The sequence below is a fragment of the Schistosoma mansoni genome, chromosome W, assembly GCF_000237925.1.
Source record: "Schistosoma mansoni strain Puerto Rico chromosome W, complete genome".
In the NCBI taxonomy this organism is placed as follows: Eukaryota; Metazoa; Platyhelminthes; class Trematoda; order Strigeidida; family Schistosomatidae; genus Schistosoma; species Schistosoma mansoni.
The window spans coordinates 39,632,052-39,652,258 of NC_031502.1; the positions used below are offsets into that span (position 1 = coordinate 39,632,052).

Consider the following 20,207-nt stretch of genomic DNA (forward strand, 5'->3'; position numbering starts at 1 on the left):
TAACATAAATTTGAACCACCATTACTTGTTTTAATTAATTACTAATCCAGGTTGACCACTTCTAGAAAATTGATTAGAACCATCCAATAAAATAGTGGCATTATCCATGAGACTTGACCAATCAAATTGCAATAAAATGGGTGGGTATTAGTGAAACAGTGACTACACAATTGGTCTGGATCACATAACAGGAAGTGTGAAGTGTTGTGGCGATACGTTTATTTCAAGCATGGATTTAGTCATAAGCAGACAATCAAGTTATCGAAGTGTAAACAGGTAGACCATTAAGTTAGCATACCAACGAACTAAAAGTAATCGTTACAGGCTTTAAAATAAAACCGAAATGATGCTTGGTGGATGGGACAGACATTGAATAAAATAATGAGTGTGCAGACACACACGAGTACACCTGAAAGCTCACAGCATAGAATACGTGAAATAATATGGAGGTGTGTGTACTGAAGGTCACAATGGCCCATCAAGAAAACAGTTAATCGTTAGATAGAAATGACTAACATGCAGTCTCAGTTATTAAGTCTGTCCAAAACTGGGACAATCACGTGAATGTTTGATGTTTCAGTGGCTGATTATATATATATATATATATATATAAACTCGGAAAGTGCTCTTAACGTAAATCAACTGGCAATGGTTGAGGTAAAATCAAGCGGGCAACCTACCACTGTTGTTTTACAGCAGCCTATGGCAGTAATGGTAAGTGATAAGAAATATTTGTATGTGTTTTACTTTTGTCAATTTTTGTTTTCATGAATTAAGTGCTGAAATTGTGTTTGTGCATAAAATGCTTTAAATATTATTTTATTAGTTATGTGACGTTGAGAAAGCTAAATGAATGTTGATTTCGTGATTTATAAGAATTTCAGATTGAAATAAGGTTGATGCTACTAAACTGACACTAAACTAGTCTCGAAACTGTTGTCAACCAAGTTGAAACTAATGCATACCATCAAAAGATGTCGAGATGTAATTTTGAAGTTTAGCTTAGTCTAGTGTAAGTCTTCAATTTCACCAGGTTATCGTTTACCTGAAAGACTCAATTTCACTAAGCAATCATTGTGAACCAACAGGAACTAGAAATTGTAGCAGAATAGCGTTTATTCGTTTTATTTCGTTTGACTCTCGTCAGATGCTTACAACCTATGATATCTAAAAACCATAATTACTAAATGGGTTGTTGACAAATATTCATTCGTGGCATCTTAAATGTTTTTAACTCTTTCTTGAGTGTATTGCGTCGCTGAGTTTTTATTTCAACCATCTCTGGGATTAGTAATCTTATTTCCTTAACTAAGATTTAATCATTTTATCCCTGTCAGTGACTACTGATATGTAACCACTTGTTTCTGGCCGTTTAAACTCTTGTTACAATCAATGCTGTAGAATGTTGTTTTATACAAGGTATGTATTTACAAGAGAATACACAATTTGAACTTGTGTCAGGCATTGTGAGAAGTATTTGTGAGGATAATTCTTTATTTTGTGATAGTTTCTGATTCTCCTTACATCACCAGTCATATTTGCCTAGATGACTACTGCTTTTATCGACCAATCACTTAATATTATGATTCCTAAATATCATTGTCAATCATTAAGTTGACTTTTATTTATGAAAGAAGAATGTTTACTGTGTAAGATAAAGGTGTTGCGGTGTGGGTTACTTATCTCCACATAGGGAGTATGCAACGGTGGTCGGGCATTGAATGTATTTCAGTAGAAGATGGATAAGGAAAGAACGGGAACGGAACGCAGTTGGTATGAAAATGCATGAACAATAAAATCAAAGACTATGGACTGATATTTACAGAAGGAACAGTCAAGATTGAGACAATTGACTGATAGTCTGCAAATTAACCGTTTACTGTATGGTTGTCAGATTTTAGTGAGATATTGTGTAATTTCGTGCTCAAATGCATTCCATTGTCCCCACTCCTGTTCTTGTTCACTACAGTGTAACTGGTGTAAACAAATATGCGGATCTATCGTGTGTTTAATAATTGGTCAGTAGGGATACAGGAGGCTCGTCTAGCTATCGCCAACTTGCCTCATTTATAGCCTAGTCGAGATATCCGAAATTTATTTCAATGGATTATACTCCTTGAATATCATCTTCAAACCCTAATCTTTACGATTACTGCTTATACTCTTACTACTTCTACCACTATGAGATTTGAATGGACAACTGCATCTCTGTGCTAATGTAGCATGGCGACTCGAACTGGTGTACGAAGTTCTACGTTGTGACTGACTGACTTGTTAATTTGTAGTTCCAAATAGTTTAGTGAGAAGCGCTATGCCTTTAGCATATACGTTCAGACAACTCTGTAGGATAATATTTTGTGAGTGACGTGTCTTCATTTGTTAACTAATTGCGTCATATGTTCTAGAGTGTAACACAAAACCATAGTACGCTGTGGAATACACATAGACTGAACTCATCTAATCAGTTGTGTTAATTTACGGAACCAGCGCTTGAGTGACTTGGGATATCATTCGCGGTGGAGAGACAAACACATAATATACTCACATGATATAAAATGAACATCATGGCGCACCACCTACTTTATTGTCAATCAGGTCCACAAGCTATATCATATATTTCGAAAGAAAGGGGGGTGTTTTTAGTATTTACTTTAGTATTTATTTTCACTACCAACCATTGCGATAAATGCAATAACACTGGAGAAGTAATCAGCATTTGAGTATATCTACATCTTGGTATTTTAAAAGTATATTAACAAAACTAGACTTATTCAGTGAACCGATTGAAGTTGTGCACTCTTATGCTTTAATTGTTTTGGAAATCTCGATCTATCGTGATAAATTTAATTTTTAGCAGCCCACACAAGGATATTCCCTAACGAGAGAATGGAGTTCTGGAATTTGTAGCTGTTTCGATGATTGTGAATCATGTAAGCAATAATAATTTACTGAGGTGATGATTTTGTTTGTTGACTGAAGATTGAAAATCTCTCTTATTTTTCAAACTAGACACAATAGTACTAACTAACAATTCAATAATTTAAAATGTAGTTGGATGAATTATTAATGGTTGTTGTATTACGTTTCTTCTTACTAGACGATAGTGTAGGGGAAGTAGATTTTCAGTTTGTTCTTCAACCGCTTGTAAAGTAAGTAACTCGGCTAACTTCATTGCAATAATTTGATACTATTCAATTTGTAGTTCACATTTATCACAGGCCCAGGATGTTTAGATGAGAGTACCGGTGCGTCAGTTTTAGACCACTTAGTCAAAACCCGGTGACCCATCGTTCAATGAATACATTAGATGTTTGCATCAAAGTGACAGGAAGTTGTGTACCAAGATATCGCCCTAGTTATTGATTTTCAGTTGAGTGTGCCTTCAATCCTGAGGGTAATAATGTTCACTGTGACTTCGGACCCGTGTCACTCAATGTCACAATGAAAAGATTTACGAATGAGCTAGTAGTGCCTTGATCAACCTCCTGTATGACTGAGAGTTTCACAATAATTGATAAGTGAACGGTAGTCAATGTCATATTTTCTCGATCTGAAAATACATCTGCTAATACTCAATTATAGATTAAATACCTTCAAAAATGTTTTAGAAAATATATCAAATCTGTTGTTTGAATGGTGTTTTATGTTTACAGGTCTTTGTGCAGGGTTTTGTTTCCCTTGTTATCTTTGTCATGTGTATAACATTTCAAATGAGGCATGTTGGCTTCCTTTAATGGGAATCGGTGTTTTCCCTCTACGTATTAAACATCGTATCAAACACAACATAAATGTACGTTTTACTGATCTATTAGTAATTCTAGTTTTTGTAATTGTGGGGTTGTGTAATTGATAAATACCTAGTTATTCAGAAATATATGTTTTTAAGATGTATGTTGGACGATGAAATGTGATATATCCTGCCAAGGTGAGTAATAAGTCACCATGTGGCTGTATGAATAAATGCTCTAGTTTATAAGTGTAAAGAACTCATTTAAGTCAGTTGACTTAAAGGTTAACAATAATATATATAATGGAGAAGTGTGGAAGATCTAGTAGCTGTAATGAGATTACAGTAGGTTAGAATGAGTATCCGAAGTAATCGGCTCCTTACTTAGCTCAAATAACTTTCATAAAGGAAGGCAAGATACTGTTCAAAAGACTAACTCTAGAATGGTAGTTATAAGTATGGTGTTATAAGTAGTAAAGCCTGATAGATAAGTTAAAACGATCTATCTCCTAGTATTACCGTTATTTTTCGTTGAGCATGTTAAAATATATATTCTTCAAGTCAAACTTCTGCTAATTTGTTCACCAAAGCACATTAAATTGTTTTACAAGACAGTTCACTACTAAGATAATGGTTGTAGATAGTCATGTTGACTACCTCCACCATCTTATTTCAACATAGTGCACGCAATGCTGATTGACCTAGATTACTGACTATATTGTGACTTGGCCGATAGGATTTGATTTTCAGTAAGAAGGACCTGACATAAATGATATTGATCACCACCCAGCGATCAATCAGTTGTCAAAGCTGTTCACTACTATTTGATTTGTAGCAGTTTGGATTATCCAGTTGTTGATAATTTTACTGACTTTTGATTGATTGGTCTTATTTGGTATATGTGCATCCTGCACGAATTGCCTCGATTTAGCCAATGTGTCATAAGTGTACATAGAATCATTCCCACTACTATCCACACTGTCAGTTCTCTACTTTATTTTCTCGACCTTAGATTATTTATATTTATGGAAAATACATTTACAATCGGTAGTATGTATGTTTAGCTACGAGAAATGTGTGCATAGTTCTACTCTCGTGGCTATTTTCTCGTTGAGTACTATGTGTATTTGATATCATAGAATTTTTAAATTTATCGTTTACATAAATGTATTTTAATGAAAATGTGTCTCATTTTGGGATAGAATAGGCGAGGAGATGATGAAATCAAAAGATTTACCTCTAGTTGCACAAATAACCTTCAATGCCCTGCGCAACCTAACTTTTCATGTGAGTCCAGGGAATATTCGTGGATGATAGTCACAAGTAAATATGAAGGAATACGACAATTAAGATTTCGGCAAATCTGAAGACTTATAACCTATTTATGAATACAATTTAGACAGAAAACTCCCTTCGATATAAACAAATAATATGGAGATAAGTATAGGTCAGAGGAACAGCTATGGGATATTTATTTGTTGGAAAATCATCAATAATCACGAACGATCAGTTTCTTTCAGGTTTAAGTTTGAAGTTAAGAAATTGAGTGTAAAAAAGCATTTAGAAGAGACCGCCATTTTGATACTTGGTGAAAACCGTTTTAACTCAGGAACGAAATTGTTCTAATTACAGTCATGTCATCTATACTTTTAGTGGGAATACTTCAGTAGAAGAGATTGGGCTATTCAGTAAACAAGACATGAATAGGGTGTGGATAGAGGGAACGCTTTGAGGCGCACTACTTTTTGATAGTAAAGAAGATGAACACTTTCATTTATATAGAATAAACAGCTCCATTACAATGAAATAAAACTGTAGTTACTTTGTGTTTGGTGTTTCAAGATAGTAGACGTGTTCAATGAAAGACACATTTGAACTGAATGTGAAGGAAATGGGTAGGCGATAAAAGCAAATCAAACACATTCGAGAACCTTTTGTAATCCAAGTATCAAGCTGCAAGACAGTACCTATTCGACGCTTGTAATCTAAATTATACGTAGAATAATACATTACTATTACTTTAGCGTGAAGTACACATGATAGACATAGAATCTTCATGTGTCTTACCAGACTATCATTTAGATTTAGTGCTTGATTTATACTTGATCACTTTATATTATTTGAGTTTAGTAATTTAACGAAAATACTTTTGAATTGTTCTTGCAAACGTTTTATGCACTTTCACAAATGAATATTGGGAGTTCATTAAAAGAATATCATTTTAATGAGACTTGAACAGAATGAAGGCTATATCTAGGCAATACGCACAGTATGCACATTTGCAAATAAGTGACTGACCAATTTCAGTCGTAAACATCAATGGGAAGATTCAAACAAACAATAGTAAATGAATATCAACTATTGTTTCGAATAATATCGATGAATTTCTTAGATATTACATAACACACCCAGTTCTGAATCTGTCTTAACTCATGTTTAATAATTATAGATGGTCTGTGAAGAATGTGAGGTTTCTATAGTTTACATCACCAGTTGGTTTTCATTTTGATAAGCACTGTAAACCAGGATAACAATTTTGTCTTGGCATGAAACTCGTCGGTTGTACACATGAACGACTTACTATGTCTAGAGGTTGATAAGAGTCTGAGGGTTTGGGTCGAATTCCCGATGAGGCCACGAATGTGTATTGCTGAAGAGTCTTAGCAGTCCAGAGCTTCTTGATTTTCAATGGGTATATTTGATTATTTAGTTGCTTCAATTTACCAATATTATTATTGAAAATTATTTATTTTAATCCCTTCCGTTTTGTTAGGGCTCGATACTTGACGATAATTTTGTTACAAGTTGTTGTCCTCAACTTGCTCTATGCCAGTTGAGGCGAGATATGAAATTTATGGGATTTTAACACATTTTATTTATGATAAATATAATCAATCGGAGAATAGACTATTTCAATCCTTTTTCGAAGAATGTTGTTTTTGATTAGGTGAACGTTCAACAAGATCAACTAGTTTCATGTTAAAAAGGGATAATTATCATGTGCATACATAAATTGGAATTGTTGATAAAGAATAAAAATGTTTGGTAAAATAAATATTTGAGTTATGTGTTTTCACTGAGCAAGGTACTTTCCATTTTGATAATTACGAAATCTGTGTAGACTGTTATTAGTTTAAACTGTACCATGTGTGTGTGTTCATTGTGCTTAACAGTCCTTGAGAGCTTCTGAGAAATGTTTTAAAAGGTTGAGAGAATTCTGAAGATACTTCGTCCGATCAGCAGCAGCACTCAATAAAACAATACGAGAGAGTTCTATAAAAGAGATGACCTATTTGTCATGTCCTGATAGGTTAATTACAAATTTCCCTACTAGTTTGAGTTTGCTTTCACAGTAGTAGGGTCTCAAATAAACCCATTAATCTCATCATTTCTGTTCGCATATTATTGTTGTAATTGGGGCTTCTTTCGGCTCATTTCTGAAGACTCTTCATTAGAACGCTAGGAGTTCATCTCAACATTAGTCACTATTGAACATCTGATATACATTTGCTTAGTCGGTTAAATATATATGTATATAATCTCGTCGAAATGTTATCAACTGTATGTTGACGGTAGAATATAAATAACTACTGATTAGTAAAAGCACTAAGGGTTATTCTCTCAGCGTCAATTGAGTGGGCTATTAGTAATTATTACAAGGATGACAAATTGACCTTGTGACGTATGCCTATTTAACACGATAATGAATTTTAGCTGTTAAATTATTATGAAAAGGTGGACTTAAGGTATTTCTGTTTGAGCATAGGAAGTAATTACTTAGAAATAGACAAGTAACCTTGTTTCTGTCACCTGGTTAATCCTAATGAAAGAGCGATAACAGACGGCAAAGCAAGTAGTCTGTTATTTAATACTTTCAGCTTGTGAAGCAAATTTTAAATCTGCAGATTAACAGTACTTCCTTAAAATAAACGCCGAATTGATGCTTTTAGAGTCTTTCTCATGTGAAGTTGTATTATTCAGCCACTCAAAACGTAGAATCTCTAAATGTGCACATGGAACCGAATTGCCATATTTCATTATCACAGAGATGTAGTTCTCAGGCCAAATCCCACAATAGTAGAGATAGGAAGAGTATCAGTGGTAGTGGGCAAGATTAGACGTCGAAGATATGACTTTAAAAGAAAATATAAATTGGTGGAATTAAAACAAGAAGGGTGATGAAGTATTTCGAATCTGAAAATTTGAGGGAAGACAAAGACTGGATGAACCAGTACCACTACAAACTATTTTGAGCCATGTAATTCAGAATCATAAACCATTGGTTGTGATAGTCATACGGACGCCAACCAGTTAGTGTGTAACTACACATTGATCTCTCCCAGTTTACTCCTGTGCTAGAAAATGTCGCTGGACGAGGTAGGTGGTGGTTGGGTACATGTCGCACTTGTCCCTACCATTTCAGTTAATGAAGATTTCCTACCTGATCAGTCGGTTTCCAATCTTTACCTCGTACTGTATTCCTAACCTAGGGATCGCTTACTTTGCAATCCCAGAATACACGAGCACTTCTTCGTAGATACACACAACTGTATACCAGTAACCTACGCATATCCTCTACACGTAACGACCATGATTCACAACCATAAATTAGGACGGAGGGAACTGCTGCAGAGCTAATTCACCGTTTGGTTAGAAGTGGTGCAAGTTGCAAAAACTAATCGAGCCTTTAGAATCCGTGTGGGAATCTGTTCAGACACTGAGCGATCAGCACTAATGAGACTTTCTATGATAAGAGAGGGAAGCGTTCGATGTGTCCAACTTCTGCTCTCCCTAACAGACAAAGTAACATTTTACATTTGGAGGGAGAGAGTCGCATCACAAAGATAGTCCTGTCTGGTCATCGTTTATATTTTCGTAATATAATCATTAAATATTTAAACTATTATATTCATGTGTTCCTCTACCTGTAAATTGTGCCTTTACAAAGTGATTGTTAATTTACAACAGATCTATCATTCAATTCTCTTCCACTTATGGAGTGGTTATGTCTATATTGTAATTTCTTAATTCTGGTGGTGTGTTGTCAAGATTTGGCTCTATACTACTAGGTGAATGATTCATGAATTTGAACTGTATGATCGGAATCCATTGATTCTCTGATTTGTTCTGTATTCTGGAGAGCTTGAGAAACTGTACTCTGAATCAATAATCATTTACTGGTACTCTCGACCGTTATCTCACATTTGGTTTGTGCTTGGTTATCCGAACTTCATTGTTATCCTTTAGACAGTGGATACGAGTTAATCGATACATGTAGTGACGGGATAAGTACAGCTGGTCTCCTGTCATTCAGTCTTATCTGACATGTCTGAACCAAACAAAACAATGAAATGTATTTATTTTCAGTGACACATCAAAAAGGTGTAATGATAAGTTGACTTGGTTTGAACATAAAACATCAGCTTCATTGAATTTTATAAATTTTGTTGAACTAAACTTTTTGAACTGCTAGCTCGACATATTGTGTTTCATTTTAATGAAAACGTGATATTGTCTTACATAAATATTTGCAATCAGCAAATCTAAAGTAAATAAATCTATTTCGTTAACACCGAAATATGTATTAATGATTTGGTTGTGTACCTTGAAAAATTTCAACTATTGGTAACTGTCTTCTCATATGGAATGTGTGCATGTATATAATGTATATATGATTCAACATTTTTGAATTGTTTCATATTAGAAAGTGTCAGCTTTTCAGTTGTTCTTCATTTTCAATAAATCTATAAAATAATAGTGTCGTTACATCATGAAAACTATATGGAATTTTTTATTAGTCGAGAAGCCCTTTCTAACCAAATAGTCAAATAAAACGAGATAATTTGTTTGTTTCGTATAACTTAATTACGCCAGTTATCCCTCGTGGAGGAGCATAGGCCACCCACCAGCATTCTCGATCCAACTCTATCCTAAACAATCCTTTCCTGTTGTTTAAAATTGTTATTAATCCTTTTATTGTCTTCTTCCCATTGTCGAATGTGTTCTTTGGTCTTCCTATTTTCCATTTCATTTCAGGATTCCAAGTTTAACGCTTGCGTTACGGTGCAGTCTGATGATTTCCTCAAGGTGTGTCCTATCCACCCCCAATGTCTTTTCCTAAATTCTTCTTGGTCTGGAAGCTAGTTCGTAATCTCCCACAGTAGGCTGTTGCTGATGGTATCCGGTCAGCGGATATTGAGTATCTTGTGTAGACAATTGTTTATAAATGCTTGTATCTTTTTAATGATGGTTGTGGTAGTTCTCTACGTTTCAGCTCTATGCAGTAGAATTATCTTGACGTTCGTATAGAAGATTGTGACTATGATATTGGTTGACAGACAGTTGTTTTGAGTTCCATATATTCTTCAATTGTAGGAATTCTGCCCTTACTTTGCCAATCCTTGCCTTCCCATCTGCATCAGATCCTTCTTCTTTCATATACTTCTATAATAATCATTTTTATTAGGTTGTACATATTATCAGTTAGTTCTGAAAAAATGTATCAGCCCGAAATGAAGTATGAATGCAATCTATTACTCAATGTCCATTTTTTTACATATATGACCTTATCAGTAGTAAATGAGCCAAAACAAAAGTGAAGTACAACGAGAAAAGTATCAACATAATCCAATGATTTTATTCGTTAACAAATTACTCCACAGATAATAACCAATACCATCAATCATAATTATTGAATTCAATATTTCTTTATATTACTTTATTTAAACTGAAAAAGAAAATTGAATATTGTTAACATATATTTATTTTTTAGTGTATGAGACTTGATGCATTTTCAAACAAATGATATATTTTTTCACTTGACCATATTGAATTTCATGTAGACATTTTAAACATCTCCATCATTCTTAATAACATAATCCATATCTCTTTTTAACTGACACATAACACATTGTGTACATATGCATGATAGTACAAAGTCATTAGTTATTGAACCCTAAAAAAGAAAAAAAGATTAAGATGAAATGAAAATTTAGATGATTCTATATATATTACTGATAATTCAGTGATTTATTATAAGGAGATAATACAATGAAATACATCCTTTCAGAGATTAGAACTGAAGTTAATTCAAATAGAAGGCTTGGAAATTGTTACAAAAATGCAATGGTTGTTGAAATGATGGATAGAACGACGGTCAAAAGATTATGGCCAATTATGGAAAATAATTAACTGGCAATTAATCATAATTTGCGGCCTGCTTAAACATCTGAGCTACCTGTCATCTAGATATTTCAACAACTTATCTAATTTTGTTTGTTTTAATACATCATTATGACTATTAATTGCACAACCTATTCAGGTGTTTTTCTGAAACGTGTACAACCTTTCACTGTAAAGGTTACAAAGGGCCTAATCAGAGATATCGTGGTTGCTGGAAATATGCAGCGAAAAGAATGTACATTATTCAGATGTTGGCCAACTGGACTGCTAACTTCTAAATGGCGATCACTAAATATTTATCGTCAGGATCGTCCAAGAAGTAAGAAACGGGAATTTGTTGAAATACTTTGTGCTGAGAATTCTATATTGTACTAAAATTATAATATTGAATAAAGCTAATATTAATAATGTCCCATAGTGAACATCAACTCTGAGATGCAGGCACATCCAGCTGATGAGTCCCAAATAGGACGAAATGCGCGTCCTGGATTCCACTGCTAGCCAATATCCATCTTCGCCTATAAAGCTTGTGACTTCAGGCAATATCGAGGCAGTCCGCATAGGATACACATATGCCAATAAGAGACTGGTCAATTGCAGTCCAAAATAACAATGGGAAGATACAAGTAAACAACAACAAGTGGAATTGAAGCTCCGTTTTTTTTAAAAAGTATTCCATTGATATTTACTGACAGTGATTCTAATGAAAATACTATTTATCTCTGTGAGGACCGTCCACAGGTGAACTCGAGGAAGCTCTAAGAAGCTCAGAAAAAGCCGAAGATATTTCATCCAGTCATCTTTTGGAAGAATATTGCAAAATCTCCACGTGTAGCTTCCCTATTGGACAAATGCTAAAAACACCCTGTATGCGGATTGGAGGACCATAATGATGATTTCGTTTTTACTAAAAACTATAAATACCTTGGAGTTTTGTAACATATATGACACTGTTTGGAATAGCATTTCTTCCATTTGTCTTGTCAATTGCGACTTGGAGGGTTCTAGCGTTTGAGTGCTCAAATTGTATGCGGTATATTAAGAATCTAAGCTCTAGATGTAACAATGTTAATATATTACACTGATCACTCTAATAAGAATTGGTTTAATTTTATACAAAAATGAGTCCTTTCTTCATAAGCATTGAGTATATATACACATTTCTAATGATGTAATAATTAGAAAAATTTATAACAAATAATAATTCTTACTTTAATTTTATGCCTAAAACGTTGTCGCATTCTAAGTGGACCAGTTCCAGCACCAATACATGGCAACCAACACGGTTCATTGGCATATGAATATAAATAGCATAAATATGGGCATGGGCAAAACAGTGCCAAACAGCCTAAATTTTAAAAAAAACCAGACAAACACTTTTAAATGTTAAATGAATCGTCCAAATCCAAAAAAAGAAAAGAAAAAGAACATTAGGATGTCATGGACGTGGATTTCACAGTGTTTGATTAATACTGTCGATTGATTCATTATAAAGTTTTATCTGTATTCCTTGTACCATATTTATTGTAATCTAATATTTACTGGTTTCTAATAGTAATATCTGAATATTATGATAAACAATTATCCAATCAAAAAAATGCATCACTCTTCAATATTCTATGAAAATTTTTAATTAAACTTAATTTATTATTGATATACACATTGTGCAAGTAGTATGTTTGATGAGCCACTCCATAATTTCTTAATAGTTACACAAAATATGCAACCAGTTGTTAAACAATGAGTTTTATGGGAATTTTCAGTTATTTCAGTAATAAAAATCAAGAACACACTATTAACGTAACTACACATAAAGATTACATTAGTTATATTGGCGTTTTCATGGTATTACTAATCACTTGAAATTATAGTAAATAAATAACAGATACTGATGGACTAACCCCTGAAAGTGTTAGGGATAGTGGTCCAGTTTTAGCCGTTAGATTAATTAAAGTCTTATCCAAAATCTGGAAAGTGAATGTCATCCCATCTGAACATCCCAGTCTACAGGGAAGGACAACAATCCTCTCGTGATAATCAAAGAGGAATAGGTTTAACTAATATACTGTGTAAAATATTAGCTCTAACAATACATCGACGTCTAATTATAACATGTGAAGAGAACATTATAGAAAATCAGGATGGTTTCGGAGCTGGGAGTAAATGTATAGACTAAATATTTACCCTTTGATAGGTTTTGGGAAATAGTCGTACTTATCGACGTCCGACTATAGTTTTATCCCTTGACCTTAGGGCGGTGTCCGACTCCGTTGACTGTGAGGTTCTGTGGCAGTGACAGTCGTTGAAAACAGTACCACAGAAGAATATTAACTTTTTACAGGCTCTCAGCTCGAACACTTATGGTCACGTCAGAGCTTATGGTGAATTTTAGTCAGAACTGGTCACCTCAAGTGGTGTTTTTTAGCGTTGTCAGCCTTCTTCACTCTTATTGGACTTTTTCTGGCGATGATTGATATCTTCTGGTGCAAGAGTAGGCTTAAAAAAAGTTGGGGACGAGCAAACCGAAACATGGCATCAGTCCATGAAGTCATTTACAATTGGAATTAGCCGTGTTAATAGGTCTGGACTACCTGATCGGCGTCCGTGTGATTGGCGTAACAAATGTTTAGTGACTTTGAATCACATGGTTCAAAGTCGTTTATAATGGCACTGGTGCATCCAGTCTTTGTCTTCTCCCAAATTCTCGGATTCGAAACACTTCATAGCTCTTTTTGTTTTAGTTCCGCTAATTTATATTTCCTTTTCAACTCATATCTTCGAAGCCTAATCTCGCCTGCTACCACTGATACTCTTCCTATCTCTACTATTATGGGATTCGGCCTGAGAACTTCACCTCTGTGATAATGGGATATGGGAACTCGGTTCGATGTGCACATGCAGAGGTTCTAAGTTGTGACTGATTGATATTATACAAATGACGGCTGATTTAGACAGCACCAAGTCAAATCCTTCCGTTAGTGCATTTGTTTACATATAATCAACCATATTCAAAGTTGACGAGAATAAATTTCTAAATCGCGCTATAAACATATTTGAATGTTTATGCAATGACATGAGTTGAGCAAATGACATTTAGTTTTTGTGTTAGGTAACACTCGTCTGGAATTTATGCTTGTGATTTGCTGGGAATCAAACTTGCGTTGTTCACTGTCATAGTGAGAGACTTTACCCATTAGCTTCTTAGCTTGCAACAAATCTCTACAATTGAGATGCACTCTGTTGCCCAGTGGTCAGTTAGTGAGAAACCTAGTTTCAATCCGTCTTGACAACTACTTTCAATCCCATTATGCGAAAACGAATTACTCTATGATTTTGTGATATTTAGACAAATGATAACATTCCAGTTTGATGGATAAAATTAAATCATCATCGCCTTTCGTCTCGAATAATGGAATATGGTTGAGTAATATTATTAGCTGATTAGAGTTGAAAACCACACAAAGTCAACTCAATGACCCTGGAGTTAAATGTTCGAGAGAGACCGAAGATTATGGGTTCGATTTCGTGTGTCAGGGTTATGGATGTAAAATTCTGAGGAGTTCCATAATAGAACAAAACGAATGCCCATAAATTCTTGATTTCCAACAGTTTTCTACCTTCGGTCGATTTGTGATCTCAAGAAAAACGTCACCAGTTATTTAGTTGACAAATCCAATATATTTTATTATAATAATTGTCATAAAATAAATGTTTCAGTTTGTACAAAACTTACAACTAGCAGGGTCATTTGTACACTGAAATAAGCCTGACTCCCATTCTCTGGTCTCTTCAATTGTCTGGAAGAAATAAGAGTTGATCATTAGATGGTATCGAAGTAATTAATAGTGACTATATTAACCAACAGAAACATAAAAAGTATCCCAAATAGTAACTGGAATTTCAATCAATAAAAAATGATCTGACGTTCATTTCATTACGAACTGAAATTAACTGGAAGACGTGGGATTGGATATAGAACAATAAGAAAGGAGGCGAAGTAGATAATCAACTGTGTTTTTTCTGTTACAAATGTTTATCCGTGACAAGTGAAGTGTTACGAACATAATCAGATCAAACTAATAATAACGAGAAGCTGAGGTCGTTTACGTTCATCCTATAAAGTAAGCTGTAAATTGTCTTATCTTCAAAAATAATCAATCTCTCATTTCTGAAAATCTATACGAGTCAATGAATAAAATTGTATTGCTTGATGAACAGATCAGAAAATTCATAAGATTCTTAAGCACAATATGTTTTTTATTCTAAACATTTGACTACTCATTAGTAGTCATATTGTACATGAATACATTTTATTGAGAATGACATTACACTAACAACTAATTTGTAAGAACTAGCTTGTATGATTGTAAAGAAAGCATAAAGTTTACTGAAGATTGTTATTTAACCTTTGATATATTTTTTTCATAAACCATTTTTTACAGAGAAATGTTAAAGCAAATTTTAAAATTTAGATTTTCATGCGACTAAGAGATATGATTTTAAAAACGGAACGATCAACTTAAAACCTGATATATATTAGAATATCACTAAATCAGGATCGACAATTTTAATAAGGATTAAAACTGTTCTAACTATTAATTGTGAATAAGTAGGAGTAATCAGAAATGGTTACAGGCCAAATCACTTTTTATTGAATATATCTGATAGTTTAATGAGTTATTCGGTTTGCTTGTCATTGTATACAACAAAGATGCTTATTGGTAATGTCCTTCAATTAAATCTATATTTGCAACGATTTGGTGTTTTCACTTTTCTAAACTGAACTCACCAACTACTACCCACTTTTTATTTTGTTTAACTCAGCTGTTTATTTAATAAATTTCATAGGATAAACGTTTATGCTTAATGAAAAGTTAAATCCATGAAATCAGTTTGCATCACAAGACTATTCATATTGCATAAATCAATAAGCAAGTGGTTTGAATGATGATCCCAGTATATTCCTTAATTAATGACCATGATGACCAGCTTATATAATCACTGCTTTGTCAAGTTTTACTGTTCATGAAAAATTAAACTGTTACTTACTTGTAGAAAAAGCAGAAATTAATGGGCACATCATGATATAACTACGATAGGTTTAGTTAAACTATAATCATTATCTCATTTGCGTTGGTTGTGTTGAATCTTCCCATTGATACCTTAGGACTACAATCGATAAGTCTCTTATTAGCATATTTGAATCTTGTGCGAATTGTCTCGATATTATCATTAAGTCACAGGGATTATAATCAGAGATGGATGGTGACTAGCAGTGGATGTAAAGTGAGTCCTGGATTCCATTGTTAGCCACTATCAATCTCAGCCAATGATCATTATCACTAATAGAATTTCAAATACCTCAATGTCGAGGAAAGATAAACTTAAACATAGACGATTTTTTCTGCTTTGTTAAAACTTTCCATATCTTTAATAAATTCAATGGAGAAGCATCTTCATGGGACGAAAGTTTGTAACTGTCACTTAGATTTCGGATGTTGATAACAAATGTGAAGCAGTTTATTTAAAATAAAGTACAAGCAGTTTTTCATTTTATTAAATAAGCTCAAAAATATCGAATCAAGAAAGAAGTAATCCAATAGTACTTCAAATAGTACTTCAATATACAATTCATTAAAACAAAATAAGAACATCTAAGATGAGACTGGAGTACTGTGGTGCTTTCTGTAATTAAATTTACCATATGGTCAATTCATTAAATTTTATCATTATGTAGATCATTTTTAAAAGACCTCGCCAGAGCACTTAACCGAGAAATCATTGAGCCGGCATCCAACTGTGGTAATGCACACTGCAGAGGAGTCCCACAATAGGATGAAACGGCCGTCCAGTGTTTCCAGGTTTTCGATGGTGGTCTAACTTCAATTGACTTATGATCTCAACTATATAAAATTAATATATATTTAATTAAATAAATTAAGCCTATAATACAAATACGATAGAAATTTGGAAAAGAAACATTTATTTTTGTTTAATTTAGTTCCGCATAGTAACAAAAAACATTAAACTTATTTAGTTACTGTTGTATATATATTTAACTAAATTGATTACAATATCACCTGAAAATTAACTGATTATAATTTAATCCTATATCAATGAAATTTAAATATAACACTCAAATGATTAAAAATAATTCCTTTTTCTGTTGACAAATTGAACTATTCTAAGGACAACTCATATGATCTTTTTTACAACTATAGGTATACAATTGATTGAGGTTAATATTTAGTAACGAAAGAGTAATGTATTATTTAGATTATTACATAAATTGTCAATCATGAAATTAAAATGTACACAGGAATACAAAACTTATTCATATACAAAAGGAAAGCGGTAAAAATTTTAAATTCAAGTTATATGTTTAACTAAAATGAGTATCATTTTATTGGTTTAAATTGAAAAGCACAATTTACATTGTACTTGAGACTTGTCTATTACATATTGCCTATATTCCAATATGAGTTGATGTTCATAGTAAAGTGTAAATTAATCAATGAATTTAATAAAAACCATATTGTTATTTATAAGCAAAGATGGATAATGGCTAGCAGTGGAATCTAGGACGAGCATTTCGTCCTATTTAGGACTCGTCAGCTGGATATACCAGCATCTCTGCATACAAGTAAGCAACACCAAGTGGACATTTTGTTATTTATTAGGATACTAAATTGTAATTTTAAAAAATGTTTAATCAGTAATTAAAATGTGTGATCAAACTCCAAAATATTTCAGTCATTGAGTAGTTTACAAAGGTTCATACATATGATTTATATGCGACATATTCAAAATTTTCTCTACAAACAATGATACATAAATAACCACTGACCACTGAGCCAGCATCCAACGGTGTTAATGTCTGAGTTCAACCGACGAACGAAGTTGAGCAACCATTTACCAGTGTGTTCAGTGAGTTACTATCTCACAACAGACCTGATTGAACGCCACAGGTCACTGATTCTCACTAGAATTCCAGGAAATACCTCATGGAGCCAGTCACTAGTGAGCATATGATCATTATTATAAGAAGGTCTTGTGGATATTTTAGTCATTTTATATAGTTGAACTCTTGAGTACATTGAAGCTAGATCACCATGAAAAACCTGGAAACATTGGACAGCCGTTTCGTTCTATTGTCGGACTCCTCGACGGTGCGCATCATTTTAATGGGAAATATAATTAGTCTACAAATGATTTCATGTAATTTTCATCACAAATTGAAGACATGTAAGTGAATACGCTACTCGATATGAATAATAAATTCATGTGAGAGACATCATTATCAAATTGTATAAATACATATTGAGTCCCGGAGTGAACATCAACTCTGAGATGAATGTATATCCAGCTGAAGAATCTCGAATAGGATGAAACGCGCGTCAAACTGGATTCCACTGCTTTCCATCTCTATTTAAAGAGCTTATGACTTAAGACAATATCGAGGCGATCCACACAGAATGCACATATGCCAACAACAGACTGATCAATTACAGTCCTAAACAACAATGGAAAGATATAAGCAAACAACACCAAATGAATTGAACTACATATTTAATTTATTCTACATAGTTTGTAATTGATTTCATTAATGTTAGTTATTTAAAGAGAATAATGTATATAATATATATCCCTACAACTATACAACATGTGAATAGTTATTTTCGTTAACTGTCACTTCAACTAACGTAGAACTTCTCAAGTCAAATTAACTAATAATAATAATAATAATGACAGTGATTGACATTGAGGAAAGCACCCAACTGCATTACAAGGCACACCCTCACATGGAATCCTGAAGGCCAAAGGAGAAGAGGAAGACCAAACAACGCATTACGTCGAGAAATGGAGACAGACATGAGAAGAATGAACAAAAGTTGAATAGAACTAGTAAAGAAGGCCCAGGACAGAGTGGGTTGGAGAATGTTGATTGACGGCCTATGCTCAATTGGGAGTAACAGGTGTAAGTAAATAAGTAATGACAGTGATTATTATTGAATAATGATTTCTACAGAATTAAATTGTTTCTATAAGGTGTTATTAAAAAAAATTACACAATATAATTGAACAATAATAAATGTAAAACTATCTAAAACACTTGATACAGTACTAAATCAAAAAAGGATCAATTTTAATCGGATATTATAATAGTTTACACTATACTTATTTCTATTATTGATTTATTTTAGTATATAAGTATAGATTTGACCTATACGAGAAAAAAACGAAAGAAGATTGATTTTAAACTGTTGAAAATCCGGACAAAGTAATCATAAGAAATGTTTATATTTGTGTGTGTTTGTGTCCGTATGTGTATGGGAGAGATTTTGTGTGTGTGTGTGTCTGTCTGTATATGTACATATATTACATTTCACTAAAGAAGGGGAATCAAAATAGGAAAGAGATTAAAGGGGGAACAAATGTCAATGAAATGATTTACTTAAAATGAACTATTAATTATAATTCAGTTTTTCTTTTCTTTTTTTTTTCTTTTCAATAAACACACATTTTTATTTTTGTGCATAAAAAATAATCAATAAACGATTTTATTTCTTTTTAATACTTAATAGATAGTTAATAATATTTTAATTAAATTTGACAAGAAGCAACAAAAAAGAAAACGGACCATAATTAATTAATTAATTTATTTATGTTTATTGATGTATGACTTGAATGATTAAATAAAACTTCAAAGAAATTATTGATAAGATTTTTGATTTAAATAATAATTTCATCAGAAGGGGTTTTGTAGATATTATAGTAATTTTAATAGTTAAGATCATGACCAGTGGATCATGATCAGTGGAGTTCAACCAGGTCTGTTGTGAGATAGTAACTTATTGAGAACAGTGGTGGGTGTGTCACTCAATTTCGTGGATTAGTTGAAGTTAGACATTGACACCATCGGATGACGACTCAACGGTTCTAGAGGTTAAGCGAAACTGACAGGTCTTGGGTTCAAATCTCGAGAGACGGGATTGTGGATGCATACTGCTGAGGAGTTCCACAATAGGAAGAAACGGCCGTTTAGTGCTTCCAGGTTTTTCATGGTGATCTAGCTTCAATTGACTCATGATCTCAACCATTAAAATAGTAATTAATTTGATTCACTTATTAACTACGACATGTTTTAATTATGCGTACAGAAAAATAGTTCTAATTCATTAGTTGTGCTATAACTTGTAGCTTGTGTGCCCTGTTAATGTTTAACATGATGATACCGCCAATTAAAGCGAACTAATAACACACGAAAACCGTACGAGCAGTCTAGAGTACTTATCGG

The 20,207-nt window shown here is 33.3% G+C and overlaps 1 protein-coding gene across 2 annotated transcripts; it reads left to right on the forward strand.

Annotated features, from left to right (window-relative positions):
- Positions 1–642: 642 nt before the first annotated feature.
- On the forward strand, positions 643–6,784 carry Smp_024180.1 (putative placenta-specificprotein 8 protein (C15 protein); the record flags this gene model as incomplete). Of its 2 annotated transcripts, XM_018789668.1 has the most annotated exons (4): positions 649–714; positions 2,855–2,930; positions 3,654–3,790; positions 6,501–6,784. In XM_018789668.1, the coding sequence occupies 4 exons, from the start codon at positions 649–651 to the stop codon at positions 6,591–6,593; spliced, it is 372 nt and encodes a 123-aa protein (XP_018655089.1). In that variant the 3' UTR covers positions 6,594–6,784. The 2 variants fall into 2 exon arrangements, with proteins under 2 accessions (XP_018655088.1, XP_018655089.1); XM_018789669.1 differs by lacking the exon at positions 6,501–6,784 and having other exon boundaries at positions 643–714; positions 2,858–2,930; positions 3,654–4,551.
- Positions 6,785–20,207: the final 13,423 nt, after the last annotated feature.